This window comes from Rhinolophus sinicus, linkage group LG13 (genome assembly GCF_036562045.2).
Source record: "Rhinolophus sinicus isolate RSC01 linkage group LG13, ASM3656204v1, whole genome shotgun sequence".
Lineage (NCBI taxonomy): Eukaryota > Metazoa > Chordata > Mammalia > Chiroptera > Rhinolophidae > Rhinolophus > Rhinolophus sinicus.
Genome location: NC_133762.1, coordinates 41948542 through 41971686, shown reverse-complemented (window position 1 = coordinate 41971686; position 23145 = coordinate 41948542). Strand labels below are relative to the sequence as shown.

General features: G+C 38.9%; 1 protein-coding gene and 1 pseudogene across 6 annotated transcripts in view; one reads left to right on the top strand and one right to left on the bottom strand.

Moving 5' to 3' along the window:
• The window catches only part of ATRN (attractin), a 132960-nt gene that overhangs the window by 29760 nt on the left and 80055 nt on the right, over positions 1–23145 (bottom strand). For all 6 annotated transcript variants that reach the window (XR_012491426.1, XM_019733755.2, XM_074318233.1 and 3 more), the window contains exons 19-24: positions 20703–20840; positions 17730–17823; positions 15789–15841; positions 12658–12752; positions 9364–9442; positions 7472–7629 (exon numbers count right to left, since the gene is read on the bottom strand). Coding sequence is in view for 5 of the 6 variants with exons in the window: in XM_019733755.2 (XP_019589314.2) it covers positions 7472–7629; positions 9364–9442; positions 12658–12752; positions 15789–15841; positions 17730–17823; positions 20703–20840 (617 nt within the window). In the remaining variant the exon portion in view is untranslated. The remainder of the gene's footprint in view (positions 1–7471; positions 7630–9363; positions 9443–12657; positions 12753–15788; positions 15842–17729; positions 17824–20702; positions 20841–23145) is intronic.
• Positions 4601–5285, top strand: LOC109448417 (small ribosomal subunit protein eS7; annotated as a pseudogene).

Genomic DNA, 23145 nt, shown 5'->3' with positions numbered 1-23145 from the left:
TGAGAGTGACTGATGCCCCTACTTCCTGTTCCCTAGGATTCAGCTCTGATGTTGCCTTCCTCACTCAGACTCAGGCGACATGCCCCTCTCCTCTTGGTGCTTCCAGGAGACCAGGCACACCCCAATCACCCAGCATCTGACACAGCTCCTACTGTCTGTTCATGGCTGCTGCTCTGGGCCAGACAGTCTGCTGACTGAATGGATTTAAAGGAAGCCTAGTGGGTCCGTGGAGATCACACAGAGAGGTCTGCTAGAGATGGAGATTTATGTGTCCCAGCCACAGGTGCTATTCACAGAGGGTGTGGATAAGACTGTCCAGGAAGAAAGGGTCCAATGTCACTGGAAACCCAAGGGGACAATGTCATTGAAGAGCTGAGAAGAAAACAGCCAAAGCCACAGGTGAAAGCAGAAGAGAGGAGACTTTCAAGAAGGAATAATAAACGATCATGATGAAAACCATGAGGCAGTACAAGAACCTTAAGTGCCATTTCAAACAAAGAAAGACTTACACTTCAAGTAGTTTAATTCTAAACGTATTTCAAGGCTTTATAATTCTTAAAGCTCCTAAGGTACAGATACATAACACCAGGATGTCTGTATTTACATCTACAATTAATGCAAACATTAGAAGTATTATCTGACATTATTCATTATAGTCAAAGAGTAGAAACAACCCAAGTATCCGTCAACAGATGAATGGATAAACAATGTGGTATACCCATGTAATGGAACATTATTCAACCTTAAAAAGGAATGAAGTACTGACACATAAATATGGATGAACTTTGAAAACATTGTACTAAGTGAAGAAGCCAGTCACAATGGACCACATATCATGTGATTCAATTTATATGAAATGTCCAGAATAGACAATCCAGAGAAGATAGAAAGTAGACTAGTAGTTGCCAGGGGCTGGGGAGAAGAAGGAATGGGAAATGACTGCTAATGGGTACAGGATTTCTTTTTTGGGGTGATGAAAATATTCTAAAATTGATTGTGGTTATGGTTACACAACTCTGTGAATATATTAAAACCCACTAAATTGTGCACTTTAAATGGGTGAATTGTATGTATGGTATGTGAATTATATCTCAATAAAGCTTTTACTAAAAAAAGTATTATACAAGTCAACAAAAGTTTCATACATCCTTTGCTCAGTATAGCAATCCTGTTAGCACCCATAAACATAACTCTAAACTCTAAATGAATGCCCGGTTCTCAATACAAATTCTGTGTTGCCTTCACTTATGAACACTAGCCTCTTACATAAAGCAGCAGATGAAACACCCAGCATGGAGAAGGCTTTAATATTAGTTCCACATTACAATAACAACCTCTGTTGCACAGCCAGTAACAAGCCAGAATCCCAGCTTCACTACCCACCTCCCCACGTCACACAATGTCTGCCTGTCCATTCTCTATCTTGAATACCGACCCTCCCAAACTATGGGACTGTCCAAGCCAGCTGAGTCCCTGCTTACTGGGAAGAACACCTAGATGGCTTGCAGAAAGCAGAGGCTAAGAGAGGGGTGCTCACCCACAGGAGCAACCGACCAGAAAACAGGCACAACTGGTCCCAACACACCCACCACCCTACTACACACAGGCCTTTTCAGTCTGGGTCTTTTTTTTTTTTTTAACTGCATCTACCAAGATTTTTATAGTTAGTTTCAAATTCCCTCAGTTAGCAGTTATAGGTTTTGATCTGTTCCTAATTATGGAAAAGAATCCTGGGATCGGTTCAGAGTGAAGGAACTTGAGTGTAGCATTACCATTTTTAAAGCACCAATGTTTACATGAATTTCTGAGTAGAGAATTAGATTTCCTCAGTTATTTTGCTTTAAAAAATGAGAAAGACAAAAATTATTTTGCTTGCACTGAAAGCCATACTGAAACTTAACTGAATGGCCTACACTGCACCATTTAGACATTTCCCTATTCTCTTCCTCAAATAAGCCTCCACATTTTTACTAAATTTGTACAGTTTGGAAGTGGGTACGTGTGTGTTTAAGAGCTAGCTACATTTAGAAACGCTAAGACTCTGAGGAAAATCGAGCAACACAGAAACATATAGCTCCCTTTGTTGAAGATAAGACTGCATCTGCCTAGGAAGACACAAGCTCAGCCCTCCACAGTGCATGCCCAGATACGGTCCCAAGTGCAGAGAGAACCAGCGTCTTTGAAGACAACAAGAACACACGAGGCTACAGGTCTAGTCACACTGTTTGCAACTACTGCAGTTAGTCGTACCAAAGAGCAAAACGACACATTTTCAATAGAACTTACCTGCTTTTTCAAGGAAAGCTTGGCAAACTAAATGGTGAGCACGCCATCGTTTATTTTCCAAAGTGCTCCTGAATGCAGCTTTCATAAGGGGATCTTATGCAAGTCAGTGATCCAGCCCAGGTAAAGAGCACCAAAAGAATCAGGCAGAACGTCGACATCGCTTTGATTTTTAAACTTAAAATTGGTACTTTTTAAAAGTGAGTGTGGGGAACAGATCCCTTTAGACGGAAATGCTCTAAAACCATTTCAGTGACTTTCAGAGGGTGGAGCAACAGGGCATCGGGAGGAAAAAAACTAGAACTCCGCATTGGCAACAGCGCGGCTATCTCCAGCACAAAAGCCTGTTTATGTGCACGCAGCCCTCTTTCCAAATGGGAAAACCGTCAGCAGCGTAAGTCAAGATTTTCACTAAGAATCTTAAAAATATTAATCATTTTTCAGCTATGAGCAAAAAAGCCTGAAGTTCGACTGGAGTCACAATATCACGAGGTATGTCAATATGAAAACAATCTCAATTTAAAACAAGTTAATAAATATTTACTAGAGCCCAAATCAAGTATTTCACAAATGTATGTGATCTATTATATGATAGTGTAAGGAGATTTTACCAAATGAATTTGTATTGACTGGAGCCTAGAGCTCAACTTCTTTGGGGTCAAATAACCTAAATCCCTGGTTGGCCCCCAAGATTCCCTCTATGTTGGTATGTACACCCTGTATAATCCCCTCCTCGAGTGTGGGTGGGCCTGGCTTAATCAGATGACCCCTTTTAAACTAGGATATAGAGGTGAGTCAGAAGAAGTCAGAGAAAGTTGAGGCTTCAGGAAATTATACCTGTACCTATTTTTGGTCCAAACTTTTTATTTTCAAATGTTATAGAAATGTAATCATGCAGAATGCAAATTTCTGAAAAAAAAATTTTTTCCCCACTCAGCAAGTTTGTTTCTTTTTATTGCTGAGTATTATTCCATATGTATATAGTACAGTCTATTTAACCATTTACCTGCTGAAGAATACTTGGGTTGTTTCCAGTTCGGGGCTTTTATGAATAAAGCTGCTAAATATTGTTGTACAGATGCTATGCACGTTGGTGTACAGGTGTTTGTGTGAACATTGATTTTCATTTCTCTGGGATAAATGCCCAGGAATGCAATTGCTGGGTTGTATGGTAAGTACAAGTTTAGTTGTATAAGAAAATGCCAAACTACTTTCCAGAGTGGTTGTACCATCTTACTTTCCTACCAGCAATGTACACATGATCCAATTTCTCTGCATCCTCTCTAGCATTTGGTGCTATTATTATTTTCAATTTCAGCTGTTTTGTTAGGTGTGTAGTGATATCTCACTGTGGTTTCAATTTGCATTTAATAGCTTTTGATGCTGAATATCTTTTCATGTGGTTATTTGACATATGTATATCGTCTTTGGTGAAATGTCTCTTCTTGTCTTTTGTCCATTTTCTAAATGAATTGTTTTTTAACGTTGAATTTTGAGAATTCTTCTTATATTCCAGATACAAGGGTTCGGCAGGAACTATGGTTTGCAAATATTTTCTCCCAGTATTGTACTTTGTTTATTGATTCTCCTACCAAGGTTTTTCACAGAGCAAAAGCTTTTTGTTTTGATGTAGACCAATTTTTCCTCTTATGGGTCATATTTTTGTTGGCAAGTCTAAAAACCTTTTGCACATTTGGGATGCACATTTTCTCCAAATGTTTTATAGCTTTATGTTTTACATTTAAATCTGTGATCCATATTGAGTCAATTTTTCTGTTTAAGACATGAGGTTTAGTTTGAAGTTCATTTATTTGCTTATGGTTATCCAACTGTTCCAGCACCATTTGTTGAAAAGGCTATGCTTCCTCCATTGAATTGCCTTTATACCTTTGTCAAAAATGAGTTGGACATATTTATGGTTCTATTAGGTTGGTGCAAAAGTAATTGCGGTTTTTGCAATTGTTTTAACCTTTCAAAACGCAATTACTTTTGCACCAACCTAATTTTCAGTCTTCTTTATTCTGTTCTGTTGATTTCTGTGTATCCCTCCACCAACAACCACAATCTCTTGGTTACTGCAGTGAAGTAATAAGCCTTAACACTGCATTCCTCCCATTTATTCCTCTTTTTCAAAACTGTTACAGCTATTCTAGAATCTTTGCCTTTTCATACAAATTTAGAATAAGCCTGTTTATATCTACAAAAAAAATCTTGCTGCAACTTTTAAAACTGTTTTTGGCTGGAATAAAATATATATAAGATAAAATTTACCATTTTAACTATTTTTAAGTGTACGATACAGTACACTGAAGCACAGATGCTGCGAACATTAGAGGACAGTGTGAATAATTTTGTGTCACTACATTTGAAAATATTTGAAACAGCTCTTCCCAGGCCAGCACTCACCAAGGAGAAGGCCGTGTGCAGTTCAGGCATGAAGATCGGGAAGCCCAATGGCGAGAAGCTGGACGAGTTCGAGTCCTGCATCTCCCAGGCTCTTCTTGAGCTGGAGATGAACTCAGACCTCAACACCCAGCTAAGGGAGCTGAATATAACAGCAGTCAAGGAAACTGAAGTTGGTGGTGGTCAGAAAGCTCTTATAATCTTTGTTCCTGTTCCTCAATTGAAATCTTTCCAGAAAATCCAAGTCCAGCTAGCACATGAATTGGAGAAAAAGTTCAGTGGGAAGCACGTGGTCTTTATTGCCCAGAGGAGACTTCTGCCTAAGCCAACATGAAAAAGCCGTGCAAAAAGTAAGCAAAAGCGTCCCAAGAGCCACTCTGACAGTCGGACAGGATGTGATCCTGGAGGACCTAGTTCTCCCAAGTGAAATTGTGGGTAAGAGAATTCTTCTGAAACTGGATGACAGCCAGCTCATAAAGGTTCATTTGGATAAAGCACAGCAGGACAATGTGGAAAACAAAGTTGAAACTTTTTCTGGTGTCTATAAGAAGCTCACAGGCAAGGATGTTAATGCTGAATTCCAACAGTTTCATTTGTAAACAAAAATGACTAAATAAAATATCATTCACATTAAAAAAATATATGGAATAAATTAGTATCTAGAAAAAATTATCTTAAGTGACTCAAACACGAAGAGAAAATTCAAAATATCCTATAACAATTTAAAAAGTTGAATCAGCAGTTAAAAAAAACAAAAAACTCCTCAAATAAAACACCAGAATAAAATGACTTTACAAGAGATCTATCAAGTATTCAAGGTTCACGTAATTCTAATTTCATATAATCTCTTCCAGAAATGGGAAAGAAATAAAACTCAATTTATATGATTATTAAAGGTTAGTTTAACCTTGATATAAAAACCATAACAAGGACAGGAAAGGAAAATTATCGGATGTTCTCTCACTCATGAAATAGATACAATGTTCTAGTTAGCAAACTAAATCTAGCAATACATAAAATAAGAAAAGAATACATCACTCCCAAGTCAGGTTTATCCCAGGAATGCAAATGACTTCCAGGGTCCTGGCTTGTGCAACAGGACCAATGGTGGTACCGTTCACTGAGAAAAGAAGCACAGGGTTTGGGGCTAAGGCCAAAAACTGATGATATGCTCAGTGCAGGGAGCTTGTGAATGTCCAGGTAGAGATATCTAGGCTGCTACCAAGAGTACCGGTCTGGAGCTCAAGTATAAGCTGGGCTGGAGACAGAGCACTGAGAATCACCAGTACAGAAGTAGTACTACCATAAGTCCTACAAGTGGGATGGAATTACTCAGGGAAACTGTGGGATGAAGACACAAGAAAACCAACGCCTGAATCCCAGACAACCCCAATGGTTAAGGAAGAAGATTCCCTAAAAAGACTGGCCAGAGAATCAGGGAAAGAAAGGACAAGGAAGGCAAGAAAGTGACTGAAATCATTCTACAAGGACAGGGGACTGGAGAATTCAGTCACTGGAATGCATTAAGACAGGGCAATTTCAGGATGTGGTGAGAGAAGGAGGCAGACTGTTGTGTGCTGATGGGTGAACAGAAAAGAGGAAATAGAAATAGGGAGTGTGGTCAATGCTTACAAGAAGGCTGGCTGAGGAGGGAAGCAGAGTGTACGTAAGAGCAAAGGAAGAAGCAGATTAGAGGATGAACAAATTTGTAGACCAGCTAGACAGAAAAAGGAAAGACGGTGGTAAGAAAAAATACAACACACAGCCTGTCCTCCACATTCCAGAAAAGAAGACTGTTCTTTAGTCACAGTCCCATGGCACGAACACAAAACCACCAGAACTAGATTGCAAACCCATCCTAATTTATCAGTGATGACTTGCTTCAGTTGCTCACACTTCTGAAAGCCGGCAAACAGCTTCAGCCCCAGCCCATGACCATGCTTCCATGGCCAAACGTGAACCAGTCCCTGAAAGTCCACCTATTCCTAAATTCTACATTTACCCAAAACGAAGAGGGTAAAAGCAGGAAGTATCGAGGCAAGGCCTGAAGGACACAGTGGTGGACGATTATAAAAAGCACAAACGGGGCCGTGGGTCTAGGATAAGAGAGAGTCCACTGGTCCCCTGGGAACAGAGAAAATGAGCATATGGATAACAACAGTGGCTGCAGCAGGTCACATGAACCCTTAGACCTACCCTTTAGATAACATGTACAAAAAATCCGAGATGTGGGGAGGCTACATGAATTGTACAGGAGCAAGTGAGGACTGAAACCCATGTTTGTGTGACTACAAGGCCTAGGCCCTTTAATGGAACCTTACATTGCCTCCCACTACACCCTGTCCTATTCTCCTTTAAACTCTGCTAGCATTTTGGGGATCTTTACATATGGCACTCTCCACACTCTGGCTCTCACTGGTTATACATGTGTTTGTTTCTTTTATACCCACCCTATTCTATCCAGAAGTGAAGCTCTTTGTGTAGCTCTACAGGCATCTATATGGCAAGTGTTCAATGAAGAAGGTGCAGTTGTAATTACCAAATCTGTTATATGCCACCTTGTTTTCAAAAGCGCTGATAATTTTCCTTCATAAGTGATTTACACCATCCCCGCGCTACCATCTTCTTTACGGTATTCCTGTGCTCAGCACTCCTTTCCCACAGATATTACACAGGCAACGCGATATTGTCCATCTCATTTGCCACACATTCCAAAGTACTGAATTTAATCTCCAGTAAAGAGATTTCACCATGTCTGCAGGGGGGACCAAAAAGCATATCTTACCTGAATTTTGATGGGCCAAGTGAAATTACTGACATAAACAAAGAAAGTGATATTTGGGTGGTTGCGAAAATCAAACTTCTCATTAGAGAAGGTATCTTTGTACTCCTTAATGTTGGTTTTTGAAACAACAGGCATCTCTTCTCCAGCCTGGGTTCCAGCTGTTGGGAAGAAAAGAATGAAACAGAAGAGCCATTGGGGTGGGGGTTGGGGGGCAGAATCTACCGTCATTAATAATAAGGATAATAGTTATAACTTACTAAACACTTACTATGTCCCAGGAACGCCTTTAAGAGCTCAGTCTCATTTAATCCTAACAACTCTATTATTATCCTCATTTACAGACCAAGAAACAGGTTCACAGAAACTAAGTAACTTGGTTTAGGTCACACCAGCCAGCAAGAAGTGGAGCTAGGATTTGAAGCTGGGAAGGTTGATACACAAACCTGTGCCCTTAACTAGAATGGTTTTACCAGGAACCCCTGCAACTCCCATCCACTGAAACAGGCTGTACATGGCCATGAAAATACAGAAACCACTAGAATCCTATTAACGTGCAGTGGCATTCACTCTGCCCACAACACCTCAATTGCTCCGCATTTCCCCTTTACACCTACTCGGCAGGGCTCCAGATCCCCGCCAGGGGGACACTGATTCACCCTTCACTTCCTGACTAGCAGTGACCTCAAGTCTCAACAGTAATGGGGAGCAAGAAGCTGTAGGTGTCGCTCAAGCCCTTCTGCTACCAGCTACAACTGTATTTAATTTAAGTCCTCCTATCAGGTACATACCCATCCTATTTCTAAGTCCTTCAACTTTCCATGTTCTTCCTCAGCCAGGAATTCTAGTGTCTATAAAGATTCATGAAATAGATTTTTCCCATGTCTGAGTTAAATCCTGTGACTCGAGTCAGACTGGCAGGACCTCATTGAGACAGTCATTACAAATTATCATTCATATACTCAGAGTTGTTGCCCTTCTCAAGACAAATGCTCCAATAATTCAGACTTTTTCTTAAAAGTCTCTCCTCACTGCCAAGTTTCTGAACCTTTTCTGAATTCTATACAATTTTTCAAGACATGATAAACATAAAAAGTGACGTGCAAAGGCAACGATTTTATTTTGCTTCAGTCTAACTGGTTGTGTTTTGACCAAAACAGTAACGTACAGTAATAATAATGATGAAACATAGTTACTATTTAGTGAGAATTTACCATGCTTCCAGCACCACACTGAGTACTTCGTTTATTATCTCATTTACTTTTCATAAAGCTCTACACGGCTAGGTATTTTGATACACGAGGAAACTGGCTCAGAAAGCTTACATAATTTGCCCAGTAGCACAGTGCAGTAACAGGCAGAATTCAAATCCAGGTCTGTCAAGCTATGTTATTAACCACTACATAAGGCCCACCCTTTCCTTTTTTAGTAGATGTTTCTGCCCAGCATATCTTCTTTAGTGAATCATAGTAAGATAAAAAAGATAGCAAGGCTGTGCTCTTAGAGCTTGATTTACTTCCCAAGCACATTTCCCAGCACCTCCTAACATCTCCTTCTGCCACAACAGCGCTGCCACAGTGCTATCAGTAGTGGCAGCAGGGCAGGGATACTGAGCATGGACTGAGCCTGACACCATGGCAGACATTGGCATGTATGACCTAATTGAATCTACACAACAACTGGAGGAGATAAGTACTGTTACCCTCTCTTAATGAGGAATAATGCTGAGGTGTAGAGAGGGGTTTAGACATTTGCTCAGGGTCTCCCAGCTAATAAGGTGCAAAAGGGGGTTTCAAACCCATCTGTCTGTCGCCAGAGACCCCTTTCTCAATGCTGCGTCAAGTTTCTCAACCTATTACCTCCACTCGGAAGGTCATCTCTAGGTGTGTTTTTACCTGAGAAGCTGGGGGCCCAGGTGATGTTGAGGTTGAAGTTTTTGGAGGCATTGATGAACATGTCCAAATCCCTGTTTTGCTGATGAGAAGTACAGACAATTAGAAAATTAATTATAACAGTTTCCAGATTTTAAAATAAAGCAGTAATTAAATTTCACTACTCTCATTTTTCTTAATTATAAAGCAGATATTTTACAATGTCTTAAGAGAAACTCACAGAAGTTAGCAAAATTTCTAACCAATATAACCCAAATAAATTTCATTTCTCTCTCATAAAAGTATATGGAATTTAATGTTTTATCAAACCTAACGCCATGAATAATATTTTTAAAAGATCCTCGCACGGCCGGGTGGCTCAGTTGGTTAGAACGCAAGCTCTGAACAACAGGGATACCGGTGCAATTCCCGCATGGGATGGTGGGTTGCACCCTCCACAACTAGACTGAAGACAACGAGCTGCCGCTGAGCTTCCGGAGGGGCAGCAGGATGGCTCAGTTGGTTAGAGCGCGAGCTCTCAACAAGGTTGCCGGTTCAATTCCCACATGGGATGGAGGGCTGCACCCCCTGCAAAACTAAAGACTTAAAACGGCGACTGGACTTGGAGCTGAGCTGCACCCTCCATAATGAGATTGAAGGACAACGACATGGAGCTGATGGGCCCTGGAGAAACACACTGTTCCTCAACATTCCCCAATAAAAAATTAAAAAAAAAAAAAAAAAGACCCTCACCAGATCACAGTGACTTAACTCCCCATGACCTATGTTACCTATGTCAGGGAGCTCAATCTCCTAAGCATCCTCTGGGAATCCAAACATCTGGACAGTAAAAACACTTGACTTGTAATAATCTGTTTATAAATACATATGTGTATTTATATATATAAACACTTAATATGTATTTATAAATTCAACCTATGTACTTCTGACCTGATAGACTGATTACATGAAGTTCTCCGAAAAGGAAATTGGTAAAAAAATAAATAAAAAAGCATTATATGCTTTATAAGCTGAAATACACTAAATGAAAAAAATAATTTGTTTGTATTCATGATTTGAATAACATTTTTCTCTCCCTAAAAATATTATTTCAGAGAAAGATGACTGAATGTGCTTTATTAGCTTTGAAAATCTTGTTTACCACGTAGAGATAGTGATTTGAAGAGCTAGTTTACTTTATTTTGATTCTTGGTTTTAATGACTGAAAAGATATCTGTGAGAAATGTGTTGAGCCAACTAGAAGAAGTGCACTGTTGGCCATGCCGGGTAAATTATAATACTAATTTTTAGTTTTCACTGAAATTTGGCAAATAAATCGCTTTCTTGAGGTCAAAGAGTCATTTCTGCAAATGAGTCAGATCTTATAGTTCACAAATGGATCCAATCCTGCTGAAATTTTTCATTTTCTAAGATCATAAAATAAGTTAGAAAATTAAGACTTTTTAAGGGTGTTGTTGTGACAGTTTTTTTTAATTTTGCTATTTACAGGGGGAAAAAATCACAACAATGGAAACATTTCCAAATAACCATTTTCAAAATGTGATCTTTAAAGCAGAAGTTTCTCTCACAAAGCAGTTACTTTCTCATTTATTGATATAATCTCATCTTCCTCTTGAAGGGATAGCTCAAAGTATTTATTTTTAATATTTTTAGTATTTTAAAATACTTAGGGTATTTTAGTGTATAGTATTTAGGGTTAGGGTTAGGGTTAGGGTTCGGGTTAGGGTTAGGGCTAGGTTTAATAAAATTGTTAGTAGCAGCACACTACTAACAATTACTAACAATCCTCAGAAAGGATCAATAAACTTGAAATCCTAGTGCTTTTGTATAAGACAGGAAGTACACACACTGCGTTGGATAACTCTATTAAATATCCTGTCATAAGATAAACAGGGAACTCCAGAGAAGTCCAAAGACTTTCATGGTTACTCCCCACCTCGATAAGATATATTACCAAGTACCATGTTTATTTAAAATAAACTTAACAACATCAATTACTTCCTAAAAGACTGAGCACCTCAACCACTTGTTTCTGAATAAGGTAGTAAATAAATTTCATGTGTGACTTTTGCTATAACCTTATTCTAAAACCTTTTTTTCTTAAATTCCACTTAACACAGCCACTCAAGTCAAATGATATGCCTACACAATTTTGTCACAAAATATTTTCATTTAAAGTCATTTATTATTTTTACTTCAAAAGCTATTCACTCATGAGACTGAATCTTCTCTAGTATTATCTCTTCTTGATTTTATCATTGAAATGGACTGTAAAAAAACAAATCTTATTTTCATTTAATTGTATAGGAAACATCCCACACTGTGGACTTTATTCTACTACTGATCTATTTATTTATTTTAATTTAGCAATGTTTGTTGACACCAATTGTTAACAGAGGAATACACTTTGGCTTACTGTCGTATCGTTTTCCATGTATTATTTGCCACACTTACTGTGACAGGAATTTTGTAATGGTAAATGGCATTGTGTATATTGATGAGAAATTAGAAACTTCCAAGGAGGCTCATAAATGACTTATCATCAAGTTTAGAAAAATTGCATATACTGGAGTGGGTATTGAATGACTTTATAGTTCATTGAAGAAATTGCGTAGGTGTGTCTCCATGTTCTAGAAGCTTCATTTTTAAATGTCATGCTGTATTGGCTCCCTTCTACCACTAGGTAGTACCTGATGGCAGGATGGGGTTCATCATTAACGACAGTAGATATAAATTTACATTTCAAATAGTCCTCTTAATAATTTCAATGATTTCTGGCTGCCTTCTTGTTGGACTCGATTAAACCTCTGCTATTCTTACCTCCTAATGAGGCTAACAACTTATTCTAGGAGCAGAAGTGTCACCTTTCCCAACTTCCTTGCATCAGTGGAACTAATTTCAATCCACAATTTCTTTGTGGATGCTTTCTAAGCCTTGGCTCCACTGTGGGAGAGTAAGTCTGGGCTCTGTCATCTGCCCCTCTGATGGGGGAGTTCCCCTCTTCTCCTTATCTGTATGGGGATGCAATGGGGTGATCAGCAAACCAAGTATGTGTATGTGTGGAGTCAATGTCAGTCTGTGTATCAGATCCTGGTAAATCTTAGCAACACTGTGTTCTTGCCTGTTAGACGGACAGGAGATAAACTGTAGGTTCTGACATTTCTTTCCTGTACCTCTAAACATCATCCTGTGTGCTCCACTCTGGAGACCACTGCTAAAGCAGTGCTTCTATCCATAATGACCAAGAAAAAGACCCACACAAATTCAAAACAAAGAGAGCAGACTTTTAAATCTTACTTCATCAGGTGTAGCCACAAAATTGATGGCTGTGTAATAGCGGTCATCCTCCTGGGATAGGCTAAAGGTGAACTGATAGTCAATAAGAAGGGTGTCTATGGAGAGAAAGACATGTATATTTAAAAAGTGAAATAAAACAGAGCAGGTCTCCGGAGATACAACTTAATTTTCTCATAAATATTCACTAGCCAGGAAAGCAATTTTGGCTCACTTATACCAGGGAATGGGAGTTTTTCAAAAGAAATCAAGTCTGTGGGCAGTATCATTTTATTTGGGTTCATCCACCAAACCCTCCTTATATCATGACCTTGGTTGAGATTTTAAGTCCCAACCTAACTCACCTACAAATATTAACTAAACGTCTATTACGTGCTATGGTTTGCTTAAGGATACAGTGCTATAAATGGGGAGTTGTTGGTAATTTTACTTTTAATTGCTTTTTTTCACAGAAGATTTTGAATTTCAAAGGAAGTATTCAGCATGCAGCCTTTTAAAATTATTCATTTATTTATTATTTATTTTTCAAATATAATTGACATTTAATATTACTTTATATTAGTATCAGGTGTACGTAGTGGTTAGACATTTATATAATTTATGAAGTGACACATCCCCCATTAGTCTAGTACCCACTTGGCACTATACACAATTGTTACAATATTACTGACTGTATTTCTATGCTTTACTTTACATCCCCGTGACTATTCTGTAACTACCAATTTATACTTAATCCCTTTTTTCACCTAGCCCCTAAGCCCTCTCCCCTCTGGCAACCATCAGTTTGTTCTCTGTATCTATGGATCTGTTTTTTTGTTTTTTTATTTTGTTCTTTAGATTCCACATATAAATGAGATCATATGGTATTTGTACTTCTGTGTCTGACTTAGTTCACTTAGCATAACACCCTCTAGGTCCATCCACGTTACCATATATTCTTTATCCAATCATCTATTGGTGGGCACTTAGGATGCTCCATATCTTGGCTATTATAAATAGCGCTGCAGTGAACACAGGGGTGCATATATCTTTTTGAATTACTGTTTTGGATTTCTTCGGATAAATACCCAGAAGTGGAATTGCTGGGTCATAAAGTAGTTCTCTTTTTAATTTTTTGAGTAACCTCCAAACTGTTTTCCGTAGTGGCTGCACCAATTTGCACTCCCATCAAAAGTGCACAAGGGTTTCCTTTTCTTGCCAACACAGGTTGTTTTTTGATTTATTGATGACAGCCATTCTGACTGGTGTGAGTTGATAATCTCATTTGATTTTAATTTGCATTTATTTCTGTGATGATTAGTGACGTTTAGTGTCTCTTCATATGTCTAATGGCCATCTGTATGTACTCTTTAGAGAAATGTCTATTTAGGTCCTTTGCCGACTTTTTAATTGGACTGTTTGTTTGTTTTTTGGTGTTGAGTTGCATGAGTTCTTTATAAATTTAGGTATTTAAAATTTATCGTTGTATCAGACGTATCATTGGAAATATCTTTTCCCATTTGGTAGGTTGTCTTTTTGTTTTGTTGATGGTTTCCTTTGCTATGCAAAATATTTTTAACTGTTTAAGAAACTGCCAGGGTGTAAGTGTTTAATCATTATGTTGTTTTGTACACTCGAAACTAATACAAATTATTCAACAAAGAAAAAAAAAGAAACTGCCAAATGGTTTTCCAAAGTGGCTATACCATTTCACATCCCACAAAGAATGTATGAGTTTCTCTACATCATTGTTAAAACCTGGTATTAACTTTTATTTTTCAAGATAGATAGATAATTATAATGTATGAGATTACAAAATATTCATTGATGTGGTTTTAGGTTCTACATGGCAACTAACATTTAAAAAAAGGCCAGTTTTCTGGTTTTGGTACAGTATCAAAGGATAACATCCATAATTATCTGAAAAGGCTATTAAAATACTCCACCTTTTCCAACTAAATGTCTCGAGAGGCCAGCTCTTTTTCATGTACTTTTACCACAGATGTATTGCAACAGGATGTAGAAAGAGATGTGACGTGAGAATCCAGTTGTCTTCTATTAAGCTTTAGTATCGGCTTTTGGTTCTAGTTATTCTAGGGTTACATCTCACTGTGGTTTTAATACACATATCCCAAATGTTTAATGATGTTAACCACTTTTTCATGTGCTATTGGCCATTCATATATTTTTTTGGTGAAATGTCTATTCAAATCTTTGCCTGTTTTTAACTGGAATTGTCTCCTTATTCAGTTGTAAGAGTTCTTATATTTTGGATACAAGCTCTTTACCAATTATACGTATGCTTTTGCAATAATTTTCTCTAGTCTGTGGCTTGTTTTTTATTTTTTTAATGGTGTTTTCTAAAATATAAGTTTTAAATTTTGATAAGTCCCACTAAATAACTTTTTCTTTTATGAATTGTACTTTTGGAATCATATCTAGGAACTCTTTCTTCTACACAAGATCATGATATGTTTCTCTTGTTTTCTTCTAGAAAACATATATAGTTTCACATTTATTCCAGGTGGACATGAATTTTGAAGGGACACTATTCAATTCAAGAAAGCAGGGATATAATTATAGTGGACAAAACATTAACTCTTTTTTCTCTCATTCCATAATCTGGCCTCCTGGAAGGAAATGCATTTATCCATAAGAACCTGATCACCTTGCCAGATTTACCTTTCATTACAAGTTAATCATTACAGATTTATTTTATAAATTATTTCCTAAATAGGTAGTTAACGCAAATCAATTTCAGAGAGAATGGTAACTTCAATGTATTTTAAGAATTCTGTTTTTCATCTATAGCCTAAAATATGAAATATGGTGACTCCAACCAGATAATGGCAAATGAAATAAGGTTTCAAGTGAACATACACAAGGAAACCAGAGACGTGTATCTCTGTACACTTGCCTGATATCTGCTATGGACATATTAACATAAACCGCAACCACAATTGAAGCAGCTTAAAATAGTGTTCATATATGTATTAAACTTAATAGAATGTAAATACATCAAATTAGGGGACACTTCTGTGGGTGACCGCTATGTTGCGATAGCACTTAATATTCTCAAACCATGTTAAAGACAATAAAGAAGTTTTACTAAACTACTTTGCTTCTAGACAAATAAGAATTACGAAAACACTTACAGTAACATGTTCCTTTGAGAGGGTTTCCCTGGTATCGATTTTCTACCTCACATCTAGCAGGAGGAAAAAATGAATGTTATTTTCTAGTGTTATTTAAAAGAGAATCTACAATCATTTTTAAAATCAAGTAAATCCTTTAACATAAACTAGTTTTTGAGTTAGTATAATTACATTCTTCACTGTTACTCATATCAGGTGAACTAACAAGAGTTTGCATTCATTTTCAATGCTGACTGCCCAGCAGTTTACACCATCACCAACTGATAAACACTTGCTAAAGCACATGAGATAAATCCAAATACGATAAATATAGATCCGAACTTAAAATTATGGAAAACACATTTTCACTTTTGTGTGGACGAAATATTCTTCTAAAAGTGCAGTTAAGACATTTTTCACATATTCATTTCTCACTTCTTTCCTATTCTCCCTGGATAAACTGATCCTACTCTTTAAATACAAGTGAGAGAAGGCTAAACACAAAGAATCTTTTTTTTTAAACTGTGGACATGGTTCACCAGTCTGGAGAAAAAAAATAAATTCTAGTTAAAAAGAAGTATTAATTTCCCCATAGATATCATCTATAAACATCAGCGAAACCATTTAGGCAGGCACAACAGCTATGAACTATGAGGAAAGAAGGGGAAAGTTTGGGTCAAGCACTTTACCAAATAAATAACACAGGGATATTGTGTCCTATTATCCAGGGTGATTATCGGCACTGCTTATATTTAAATCTCTTGAAAAGAAAGAAAGTCTTTCACTGGACCTACACCTCATTTCTTCCTTGTATGTCAAAACTGAGGGCAGGAGTGACTGATTTTGCTCTGTTACATTTTGCTGTTTAAAGGAATGTAGATTCAAAAATTAAATTCAATCTTTGGTTAGACTTTTCTTCACATATTGGCTTTAGGGCAGCATGAAACCAGTAAACGTATACATTGGTGTAAACTAGAACATGTAAACAGAGCAATCCCTCCTGAACACCACTAACAAGGCTTCAATTACTGGTAGCATTATTACCGTGTTTCCCCGAAAATAAGACCTAACCGAAAAATAAGCCCTAATGCATCGTTTGGAACAAAAATTAATATAAGACCCGGTCTTATTTTGGGGAAAATATAGTACCTCCTGGGAGGGCCAAGCTACCATTATTTCTCCGAAAATAAGACCGGGTCATGTTAATTTTTGCTCCAAAAGATGCATTAGAGCTGATGGTCCGGTGAGGTCTTATTTTAGGGGAAACAGGGTAGTACTTAACATTTCTCACTAAGTCTTCTTGAGAGAATGAGTAAACCTGGAGCATGTGTTCTGTGAGTTTTCTGATGAGGCAGGCAGGTACATATGAACTATGGAACAATCTCACTTCTTTCAACTGCCCAGGGCACTAAAAACAATTATCAATAGCCCCACTGTTGATAGATGGGCAAACTGAGGTTCAGTGCAGTTAAGTGATTTGCCTCAAGAACACCCTGCTCTGTGAAGGCACAGCCAGGGCTGAAATTCCATGTCTGCCTGATGCCATCTGCATCCTCATGGCCGGGGACCCTAGATTCTCCCCTGGAAGATACCTGCCACACCTCACCAAGGAAAATGAAAGAATAGGGAGGGATATGTTCAAGGCAAGAGGATCATCTCTACTATTACACAACCAAAAAGGCAAATAAACTACTGTCCTGGAACACCAACTCTTCCAAATTGCTCTTTGGGAAAAGGGTGCAATCTCCTGACATGACAAAAATCGAGGAGTGGCTCAAATTAAAGGACTAGTCCAAGTCAGCAACCCAGGAAATGTCCGTGTCACATAAAAATGTGAATTAAAGGATCATTAAGGAACTGCTGCTAAACTGACAACCTCTTCAGTATGAAAGTTGATCAAGCTCGAGCTGTCATTAAATCCAGGCGCGGCCCGCAGCAGGGGTCCGGGAGGGTGGTACTTACAGCTGGCACTCGTCCCCCTTGACGCCCTTGGTGGTGCAGAAGCACTTGCCCGTGTTGGTATTGCACAGCGATGCGTGCCCATTGCACTTGCAAGCTGGGGAGGAGGGAAAGGAACAGAGTCACGACCGGCTTAAAAGATTACTCCTGTCAGAGACTTCTTCTACGACCAATCGTTTTATCTGAATTGGATTTGATAGGAAAGCCAAGATGAAAATAAAAGCATTTAATGAACTAGATTTATGGTTTACTGCTAATGATTTATCTCAAATAATGTAAAGGCAACATTAAAAGAACCAAAGCCGAAGGACAGGAGGAAAGAATGCCAATTTCTGCTGCCATCGGAAGCAACCACTATGTTGATATTTTTCAACAGACTCTGTTTTTCACTTATGATTCTTCCATTCATTTAATAAACATTTATGAAGATTCCCCAGTGTGTCAGCCAGTGGGTGCGGGGACACAAGACCCAGTCCCTGCCCCCATGGAGATGCTTTTAGCGATTGACCGCCCCTGAGGGAAGGCTGGTTAGGCTGAGCTCAGCCTCAGCTGAGGTGCCTTCTCCACAATGGTCACATTTCAAACCACACCAGGGCTCTGGGTGGGATTCCAACGGCAGATCAGCATTTCAGAGGCCCTTCACAACACACCACCCTTCCCAGTCTTCTTCCTAGCCTTCGTTTTAGAAAACAACTCTTACCATCTCCCTCCTCTAGCCATCAACACCTCTCCACCTTTTTTCATCTTGTGTGTGTGTGAGCTATGATAAATTTTATACTTCAGTATGCTCAATACCTTTGCACTTTATACCCTGTTTTTCTGTGACTAAATTAAAGGTATTAGGCTGGAGATAGGTGTAGTTTTTAAATAAATCTTGTGGAGAGAAAAAAAATCACCCAAAGAAACTTGTGAAATAGAATAGTGCAGCAGTTAAGGACATGCATACTGGAGTCAGAAATACAAGCATTCAACACTGGGCTCAGCTGAGTATGGAGAGGGGGTGCAGTGTATTAGTGAAAAGCAAAGGTCTGAAGTCAGTGCCTGGATTTGAGTTCAGTTCCCTCCACTTAGTTCCTTTGTAACTCTGGGCATGCTATTTAAGCCCTCTAAGTCTCAGTTTCCTTGTCTATATGATGGAATAATAACAGTACCCATCTCACAGGGTTGTTGTGAGGATTAAATGAGATCATACATGAACGAAACACAGGAAGCGTTCAATAAATCATGGGTATTGCCCTTAGCTGAAGGACTATACAATTCTAAGAAGACTTGGTGCCCCTCACAGCATTTTAAAATTGTGCTTTCTATTGTGAATTGCAACTCTGAAAAAGAAAGCTAGCTCTAGGGTCTAGACAATTGCACTCAGGCCCCAGAAGAAGATGTAGTTTTTCTAGATGGCAGTTCCAGATGTGGAGATGATGGCAACAAGGCACAGACCCAGCGTATCTGGTTGTCAGTCCAGGTATGTGGAGGCACAACCACACTCAGCAGTTAGTCACACATCCTGAACGGGGTTCCCAGTGGAGCCACATCTCCCAGTGTGAACTTGGGCAGGTCACTTGATCACAGGGATAATAAAAGCACCTGTGTCTTGGGTGGCTGCCAGCACAATGCCTTGTATACATTTATCAATCACTCAGGTACTCTGATTACTACCTAATGAAGTCTATTCACAAGGAGTGGGAAAATATTTTTACTGAAGATCTTTTAATCTGAGCGAGAAATTTTATTTGAGAGTGGTGGGAACTGACATTAGAAGAAGAATTGCTCCCACCTACTGAGTGCTGACTTTGTGAGATGCACTGTTCTGCTTTCATTTCAAAAACCACCCTAATACCCCCATTTTACAGATGAGGAAACTGAACCCCAGAGAGGTTAAGGAATATATCGCTGGAACACAGTTCTCTTCTGGTTTCTGTGGGATGATTCTCAAGGGCCACGCTAAGGAGTTTGGACGTGCAACCTGGGGTGTAGCTAGAGATAGTCTTTCCTTATTTATTGCCCTGCTCAGAACCTGAAGGGTTTTTCCACTGGAAACTAGAACAATAAAAAAGCCATTCATTGGTATCACTGGTCATTTATAAAAAACATAATTTATGTTCTAACAATAAAGTGTCCTACTGCTTGCAGGAATCTATTTGACATATATAGGGAAACAGGGGACTATTTAAATCTTTAATATATACTAGAAGTACTAAGGAGTCTGGCTCCTGGTTAAAAACCTAGGTGTGATTTTTTCTGCTAACCATAGGCTTTCCCTGGCAGGCCTTGCAGGGACAGCTGCCCTCCCCACACAGGCCTGGGTGGAAGTCTCTGAGAGGAGTTGCAACCAAGGTCTCAGGACTGCTTGGTTGGCCACCTCTTTCCCATATTTGCATTCTTAGCTCAGCTCCTTCATTCCTAGGTTCTGAGGCCCTGGGCAGAGGTCTTCTTTGGGTGACTTTGCTGAGCCTCCTTATGGAGGAGGAAGGAGAAGCCTTGAAGACATTTTCCCCACTCTCAGTCTCCAGTGCTTTCTCACTTCCAGCCCTTCCCCTTCCACCTCTCTCCTACTCCAGGGTCCACAGGACGCTTCTGCTGAGCCTTTTATTCAGGGCTCCCTCAAGAGTGAGACGCCAATCCCCTGCCCCCCACACATCTGTGTTCATCTACCTGATACTAAACCAGTATGCCTTTCTAGGAGAGACCAAGGGGAGTCAAGCTTTCTCCCGTTTAAGCCTCTTGTTTATAACATCGCAGTAAGTAATTAAAGCCGAATTTTTTCATTTTTGGTTTGTTGCTTTAACTGGTGGCTCTGACACTTGGCAGCTCTTCTCACTTTCGCCCAGGCTCTGCTGAGCTCCTGACAAGCATGATTTAAGAAATGCAGTATCCAAAACCAAGTGGCTTCTTTTCTCCTAAATATTCAAGTCAAAGAGGAGCACTGTGTCCCTCCTGGGTTGCAATCAGTAACCCTGACGGACGGATTTGACTTACGTTGACATTTCCCCCCGTTGGTGGGATCACCATAGAAGCCCGATATGCAGGTCTCGCAGTGCTTGCCCGTGGTCAGGTTCTCACACTTCTCGCAGATACTCTGATTAATGCATTTGCTGTGGCCATTGCATTGGCAAGCTGAAAGAAAAATAATTTTCAGCGGCCCATCCCATAGTAGAACTGGGTGGAGTAAGTTTCACAAGATTTATTTGCAATTATCTGTTTAAGTTCCTTATTGCTTCTAATACAAAATCATCAAAACTGGCCCACTAAAAACTAGTTTCAGAAATAAGATCAAAACATCAGAAAAGAGGTAGCCCAGAAAATCGGAAATATACCACAGCAAGGTTAAAGGCCATAGCCATTTAAAAAAAATAACTTACGCTGTTATTCAATGTAAAAAATAATATATGCTCATGATAATAAATTTGAAAACTATAAGGGGAAAAATCATATGTAATTCCACCACCCAAAGATCACTGCTCACATTTGGAATCTTTCCTTCCAGTATTTTTTCTACAGAGTTTTACACATTTGTGTTCATATTAATACTAAACTTTGATTTTTTTTACATCATTCACAATTATTTTACCACGTTATTTCATCAATCATAAACAAAACTTTAAATGGCATAATGATTTCTATGAAACATAACAGTTATTTAACCATTCCCTTACATCTGATATTTAGTTTACTTTCAATTTTTTATTTTCAGAAAAATAACCATCTTTATATGTAAACACTTCCATAAGTGGAACTAATAAGATTCCTGATGCATCTAAGATTTTACTAGAAAGGCATAGAAGCCTGGACTTCTCAGGACAGCTGTACAGGCTGTGGGCGGGAGGAGCCATTCTCATAGCACACAACCTGTACCACAGTGAACAGAATCTCTGGTTCCGCAGATCTTTTCTCCCCCCAGTTTTATTGAGGTATAACTGACATACAACATTGTGTAAGTTTAAGATGTACATGTGTTAATTCGACACTTATTTGTTGCCAAATGATTATCACCATAGAGTTAGTAAATACCTGCATCACATCACATAATTTTCATTTCTTTTTCATGCTAATTATGTAAGATCTATTCTTTTAGCAACTTTTGCAGATCTGTTCTAGTTGATCAATGTGATACAGTTTTTTGTTGTTGTTTTTTTTTTACCATCTCAGCAATGTTCCATAGCTTTGCACCTGTCCTGTTTACCATGTTTTCTACCCTACCCCTGCAGGTATTTGAGTCATTCTATATAAAATTCAGCTGAAAAACTTAAAAAAATAACTACGTCAGTTATGACTGTACCCAAATTACTTAAAATGTGTGATATATACATGTTGCTCCTGTAAAGATGAGAAACTATATATAATCATCCCTCGGTATCTGCGGACGCTCAAGTCCCTTAGTCGGCCCTCTGTATCTGCAGATGCGGAACCCACAGATAACAGAGGGCTGACTATAGGGCAAAATGGCAAAGCACAACACACACAGAAAATGTAATACCTAAAATCATTTACCAAAAAAAAAAAAATCTGTATTCTGGTTCAAGATAAAAAGATTGAACATATGCTTCTCTCTCTCACCTTCAAAATCCTACTGACATTGCAGAACAAACGTAAAAACAAAGATAATCAATAGGAGTATGGGATAAGAGGGAAAAGTGCTACAAGAAGTATTGGGAGATACTTCTTAAGTATTGAGGAATTTCTAAAAATTATAAAGCAGACAGGGCTGATCTGACAGAAAAAGGGGAGTTGAGACACCTGAATCCTAGAGTAGAAGGAAGGGACTCTCAAATTGACTAAATGCCCTTTCCCAATTGACATCTGAACAACTCAGCAGAGGCTGAGAGCCAGAGCAGGCCTTAGGAGAGTGATGGACAGCCGGAAGTCCCTCATGACATGCTCTGTGCCTGCTTAACAGCTATCTGAGGCATCTGTCCAGGAACTGCAGTAGGAAAGGTCGGTTCTGTAGGGTGGGCAGGGGAGGGGGAGTTTGAGGGCATAAAGAAAAACCAGGGCAATATCCCAGTTATCTTTTGCCATAACACCCATGGTGGAGGGGTACTTGGGACAACCATAAACATGCCAAATGCATCCGTGCCCTGGGCCTGCTGCTCCTTTCTTCTCCACTGAGGGAGGAACACAGACCACTTAGTAACAGTCAAAGCAGACCAGAGCTCGAGAGCCCTATTGCTGGCTAGCCAGCCTCTACCTTAGGACAGTGTACCACACCTTCGCAACAGCTCTGTACACCTAATACTGGTTAAGTCTAGACATTCAGTTTTAAATACAAATCAATCTTGAGGAGCCACCAGTACAAGAAAATATCAACCTAAGTAAGCACTACCTGGATAAACATGCAGAGCAACTAACTCTGAAGGAAGGGTTAATGCAAGAAACTTCAGAGAATAAAAAATACTAATTTTAGTATATTCAAAGAGGCTTG